The sequence below is a fragment of the Wyeomyia smithii genome, chromosome 2 (genome assembly GCF_029784165.1).
Source record: "Wyeomyia smithii strain HCP4-BCI-WySm-NY-G18 chromosome 2, ASM2978416v1, whole genome shotgun sequence".
Taxonomy (NCBI): domain Eukaryota; kingdom Metazoa; phylum Arthropoda; class Insecta; order Diptera; family Culicidae; genus Wyeomyia; species Wyeomyia smithii.
The window spans coordinates 81,201,548-81,208,021 of record NC_073695.1 but is presented as its reverse complement, the minus strand read 5'-3'; the positions used below and the strand labels follow the sequence as shown (position 1 = coordinate 81,208,021).

Below are 6,474 nucleotides of genomic sequence, written 5' to 3'. Positions count from 1 at the left end.
CATATAAACGACTATTTTTATAGAATTCAGCATTCAGATTTCTAGCAGCTTTATAAGTATAAGATGCAGCACGATTAATACACGATAAAATTATGCGTCATCCCGTGATACCCACGGAGTATTTGTGATCTTTGTCTCGAAAGCTACTGAGAAGTTTACGCACAGTCGAAATGTTAGATAATAAAATATTAAGCTCATCAGTTCATGGCAAGCCTCCTCCGAAGATGGAAACACGTATTTTTAGTGTGCTTCTGTTGAGTGTGCGTTTTGGAATTAATTTCGCACTACCAGCACAAAAGTTTTCACCGGGGATTCCTATAACCCCTATAGGTTTGTATGACGAGTTGATATTTGGAGAATACTGTTTAATAACAAAATTTGTAGTTGATGAACAATCTGGTCTAGTCAGCGGTATTTTGACTAACCAAGCCAGTACTAACCCTGGCACACAATATCAACAGCCGGTTCCCCAATGTAAGTACCTACTACGTAAGATCAGAGTAATTTTTATGGTATGCAACAACAAGTTGATTTTTAGCGAATCAATATCAACCCGCCGAAGTGAGTACTTTTCCAGTCAACCTACCAGGCACTAACAATAGAATAGAAATACCAACTAATTCGGGTAAGTAAACTTGTGCACAGACATTATCGATGACTCATGATTAAATTTAAATTTAGAAAAATAGCTAAATTTAAACAAAAAAGTGCATAGAATTTAGAAAAACAGAAATATCTCACACAAATCAGCGGTTTTCAAATGCGATATTGCATGAAAGGATGCAAAAAAAAGTAATTTAATTTATGCAAATATAAGGATACATAATTTTCCAATAGGCATGCATTATGCCGCACTGAAATTAGTGGCGTCGACTGGGGGGTGCGGAGGGTGCGGAGCGCACCCGGGTACACTCTTGGGAATGTGCAGAATGACAAACCTTTATATTGCTAAGTACGTCTTAATTTGGCTTATACAATCTGCCTATTTTCTAGGTATACTAACTTCCAACCTTTCCATTGACTTTTTCGACTTCTGAATGGTCCTTTTTGTTTTGGCGAGTAAAATCTCTCTTTTTCTTACTCTCGCTTAGTTTGAGATTACACAGGAAGAGAATTTTGTCATTATAAATGGTTTACGTCATAAATGTTTAACAGTTTCTTTACTTGATACAGCTGCTTATGGGTTCACTTGAGATATATAAGTGCAAATATCAGGTAATAAACTTTATACACTAGCAAAAAAACCTTACGGTAACACTGCAGGAAATTAGATCTGAGGCAGCTCAAACCAAATTTTTTTTGTTTATTTTTTGCTGCTAGTGACATTATCAAACTTGCACAGAAGTGGTCTCATGAACCGCTTCGGATTCCCAATAGTCTCATATCTTATTTTTTGCATGTTTCCGAAAAAATTGACTGGGGCGTTTTATAGATGCATACCCTATTAAGGTGGCTCGAAGTCGGCCATATGTGGCATCAAATCAGTTTCACCTTAATCTATGTGGACAGCATTTTTAGGTGATTATTACGGTAGGCGTAAAGTTTTATGGAACTCTTGAAGCAGTGTACGCGTTTTTTGCAGGTTCGACACAACGATTGGAAATAGGTGTTATCTCTAAAACGGTTATCGACTACGCATTGGAGTAGCCACCGAGCAGTCAAACCATTTCAAGACAACTTCGATGGTATCATTGCAGTTTTACAGCTTCTGATCCAACGGGAAATATAAACACGAGAAGTACCGCGTAATCGGTCATCCATAGTATGTGCCGACAAACACATCAGATTCATACCCGGCGAAAAAAACTCGTACAGTTTCTCGAACGTTGCAGAAGAAAGCACAGGTTGTGATGTACGAATGTTTGGACAAAATTTAAACAAGAACTCATCGATCATAGGAAAGGTATCAATGAGGTTTTCTGCAACCGAAAAATCTTGTTCTTGATAATGATCAAACGTTCCAGTGCTGTCGATCTTGTCTGTTGAGAACAAACTAACCTAGGCGATCGATTAGAGAGGAGTTATTGATAATTTTACTCTAATCAAGACCCGAAGACCAAATTGTCATTGTCATTGATTTTAATAGGGTGGTTTTTTGTATCATTGTATCAGAATCCATAGAAAATGGTTGATTTTAAATTCGTTTCGGGAGGGGCGAGGGTGCAACCAGACACTGACTGAAATACTCATCTTATCTTACGCACATGGAATTCTCTTTTTATTGACACTTACAATTTAAATTCAGCCATAGGACAACCGACTCAGCAGGTTCAATTGGTCCCGAGGCCACAACCAACAGTAATTTATATGACCAACAATAGGCCTTACTATTCAGCCCCTCAATACAGTGGACAATATGTGTATCCTAGTGGAATGGCTGCTCCACCAAGGCCAAGTGGTTCGTATCAAGCATTTTCAACTTTCTAAACTTCGAATTATTGATATTTCAAAATTTTTTTTTGTTACAGGTGGACCCATAAGTCAATACATTTCAAACACTGTCACTAACGTAGCTAACCGTTTACAATCACCAACGAGCCTCGAAACGATTTCTACGTTTGGAACACTCGGAACCATTGGTGCGTTAGGAGCACTGGGAGCTGGAGCTGTGTATGCGTTTTTTAATCATTTTATAAAATGGGTTACAACTTAGATATTTTTATTTTATTTTCAGACTTTTTGGCTAAACGTTCCCAGTGCTTACGAATATTTTTTTGAAAGTTAGTACTAAAAATGTTAGGAAAAAGTTAGATTACTAATCATAATAATCAAACAAATTGGAAACTACAATCATTCACTGGTTCTCAGAATTTAACATAAAAAATGCAATTTGGCAGTCATCCTATGGAGGTCAAAAGAAAAGACCAATATACCTATGTCAGTTATCCTAAGATACTCAACCAGGAAAGATTGGTCTTCTGCTCGACATAGTATGGCTGACAAACAATGGCATGGCACAACCTCATACTCACCAATCGTAAGAAAAATCAGCTTTATTTTGAGCTCTTGCTTTTGCTAAGACCGTCCGAGAATCCTACGAAAACATGGTATATCTTTTTTTTTCTCTACATTTTATCATATTATCCTGCTATTGTCAAACTTAACTTGATGCCAGACATACCTTGATCGTCTGTTCTATTCTCTCTATTCTCCGACAGAAGTATCACAGAACAGAATTAGTGCCTCTAAACGGATAATTGAACGATTACACTGGTCCGTGGAAGCGAAAAAAAGTTGCCTCAAAGCTCAAGCTGGAGTAAACGGAGGATTTTAACTTTTTGACAATTCCTGTGAATTTCGATGCCCTTAGTAAATGCAGAAATGCGTCAAAACGCCGCAGAGTAATTGCTCACCGGGTTCGTTGCTTCTACGTTTGCTTTGAAAACACCAAAATTCACAGGAAAGTATGGGTATGTGTAATGTCCAAGGTCCATACAAAATTTTTATAATTTATATAAGCAGTTGTCCACGGGGGGGTAATCGTTTAAAATCTGTCCACGTGGTATGTGGATGGCCCCTTACCTAGATAATTTCAGCTGCCACTCCCAAGTCCCAACAGCACACCACTACCAGATCGGTAGGTTGTGTGCAAAGCCACGACCGCAAGGTTGAAGTAGAATATTTTTACAAGAAAGATAACCCGGCTTCTTGCGTGTCAGTAATTTTTTCTAGTAAGTAAACGTTGACTAATCAGATCAATCGAATTTTGCGCTTCAACAAGGATTGACCATTGATCAATAATATAGTAAGTTGCTTGTCATGGTTGGGGCTTGACATTTTTTAAATTTTGAGATGAAATTTTTTCGGATGTCGTGTTCATGACTGAACGAAAAGATAATTCAGTACGTTTTGAGACACGGAGATGAAGTAAAATTTATAACTTTAACATATTTTAAAATGTTAATTAACTCATTAGAAAATATTAACTCTTTAATCAAGTTTTAATTTCATCCTGAAAAGAACAATTTGTTGTTCATTTTAGTATCGGATAAGATGCCGATCACATCTTTGCGTTTAACACTCAAAACTAGACGGCTCACGTGTTGTCAAAATGAGTCAACTTTTCAATGAATGCATTTACTAGTGCCCACTATCGCACAGAGACTGCATTTCACTAAAGTGCCTCACTGCATCAGCCGCTATCGATGCTGAGATCCGCTGCAACTAGTTCGCTATCCATAGCCATGCCACAGTTGTGGCCGCTATACGTTGCCATTGGTATCCACTGTCCCTGCATCAGCTGGCCCAGCTGCTATCGTTGCTGGAATCCGCTGCAACTAGTCCGCTATCCATTGCTACGCCACAGCTGTGGCCGCTTTCCGCCATCGCTGGTAGCCACTGCACTGCTAGTGCTACTGCTAAGGGAGGACGACTGCTGTTGTCGCTGTCTAGAACTATTACGAGCGGCTTCGGCTGAAACAGGCTCTTATATAGGCCAAATAGCATGTTTTCAATTGCAAGGTATATAAATCTGTCGACCGTGCTTGGGAAGCAATCATATAACGACCAATCAGAGGTCGAATTTTTCATTTTGACAAGGCTTGACTATTTTCAACAGTTATCTTCTTTTGGGAAGAATCTTAGAAGATTTTCCAATCTATTTCTGCAAGAACGAAGGAAATCCATCGAATACTAACTGATTTATTAGCATTTGAAATTGGACATATTTTTCACTTTTTTCGGTTTTAGATTTTCATTTCACATCCCTATGCAGCCGAACTTACTGAGAGAAGTATTCTACTTCAAAAATCACTACCATATACTATCTGATCATGGCTACACCCAAAACAAACGAAGATGATTTTGTTACTTTTGAGCAACGCTTGATTACTTTTTGTGTCGCATGGACGAACAAGATAAAAAAAACTAATAGCGAATTTCTTTACTCCACTGAGTCAGGGGAAATCTGCCGAGGAATAAAGAAACGACATCGTGATTTAGGACGCAACAAAGAAAGAGATGCCAGATAATTGTTTACGAACTAAGCACGTGCGGTGGTGGGTTGAAGCTGACAAATTTTACAGTGCGCTTCGGGCAGCCCGTCAGGCCAATACTGGGTCAAAATCGAGCGAATAAAGAAAGATTTGACAGCAAACAGGTTGCTTCCAGGTCAAAACAAGGTGAGCTGATGGAATAAAGAAATTCGCTATAAATGTAATAGAATAAAAGACAGCTCTCCACTTTTATTTGTTTCTTCAGGGGAACATACAACCAAGCGTTGCAATGCATGTGCTAGCGAGACTTCGCTCGCTGCATTTTTATTGATGCAACGAGCAGGGCTTTGAGTTACAGTTTTTCACACATATGCAGAATCTCTTTCGTAGCGTTTTTGCCTCAAAGGTCTAGTTGAGTTGTCTGAGCTATTTACAGATTTCTGATTTTTATGTACCACCCAGAAATTGTAATTTTCTAAGCAAACTCGATTTTTTAAAATTTCATATCGTTGTCTTTCGACTGTTTAAATGAAAAATTGAAATCGCTGGGAATCTATTCAATGACAGTTAGTACACGTAACATCGAGCAGATTTCATGAAAATTTGGTGTTTTTTTTCTTCACCTATCGTTTATTTGACACGGCACAAATACAATTTAATGTTTAACGGCGCCAATTATATCTGATGACTTAAAATCTTTGAGCAAATTTTTTATCCTCGCTGCCGACTACGAGCTGAAATTAAGTCTATCTTAAAACTAGCATATATTTTTCAATTAATGTTTTGTAATTGAATGGTCGTCTGATGATCGTCGAATGGCCATGAATATGCAGCATGTATGGATTTGTTCTGCTAAGCCACGATGTTATGAGCTGGGACAGGGGCTTGTAATCTTGGGTCCTGGAAGTATTGTGCGGGGTTCAGTTATGGTTCGTTGTTGTCGTTTGCTGTTGTTCAAGCCAAGATATCACGAAAGGCCTCGGGTTCTCAGGTCCTGGCGGAATCGTGTGGGGTTCAGTTGATGATTCCAAAATCGAGGTCTATGACGTGTTCTTGCCGTTTTGTTGAATGTGGATGGAAAGGAATGGGACTAGACTGGGGCATGGATGGATTTCAGGAAAATGTATACAAGGGACATGTAGGGTAGGTCACGACTCGCCAAGACATCACGAACAGGAACAGCTGGTCCTCTACCCTCGGCCCGGAGGGAAGTTATTAATTTAGACCTGGCGTCACGGTGTACAGGGCATGACCAAACAACGTGCTCTATGTCGTGATAACCTTCACCACGGGCACAGATACCACTTTCCCCGAGCCCAATACGACGGAGATGCGTATCAAATCTATAGTGATTGGACATAAGCCGTGACATCACGCAAATGAAATCTCGACCTACATCCAACCCCTTGAACCAAAACTTTTTTTTAAAGGTGGCGGGGAAATCTGCAAACAGACACCTGAGAAGAGAACTCAGGGTGTGGGGATGAGACTAGGGGAGAGATGCTGGGGTAGTTACACTCGCCCAGGCACCTACTGATCC

The 6,474-nt window shown here is 39.4% G+C and overlaps 1 protein-coding gene across 1 annotated transcript; it reads left to right on the top strand.

Moving 5' to 3' along the window:
* Positions 1–206: 206 nt before the first annotated feature.
* Positions 207–2,980, top strand: LOC129725440 (uncharacterized). Its single transcript, XM_055681294.1, has 6 exons — positions 207–330; positions 385–474; positions 539–625; positions 2,246–2,398; positions 2,469–2,610; positions 2,675–2,980. Exons 1-6 carry the CDS (start codon positions 225–227, stop codon positions 2,685–2,687), a joined length of 591 nt encoding a protein of 196 aa, XP_055537269.1. The 5' UTR covers positions 207–224; the 3' UTR covers positions 2,688–2,980.
* Positions 2,981–6,474: the final 3,494 nt, after the last annotated feature.

Bases quoted from the DNA above. Each gene is read 5' to 3' on its own strand.
- LOC129725440 (XM_055681294.1), top strand. From the start codon at position 225: ATGGAAACACGTATTTTTAGTGTGCTTCTGTTGAGTGTGCGTTTTGGA. The intron at 331-384 runs GTTTGTATGACG...CAAAATTTGTAG, and splicing joins GATTCCTATAACCCCTATAG to TTGATGAACAATCTGGTCTA. The intron at 626-2,245 runs GTAAGTAAACTT...ATTTAAATTCAG, and splicing joins AGAAATACCAACTAATTCGG to CCATAGGACAACCGACTCAG.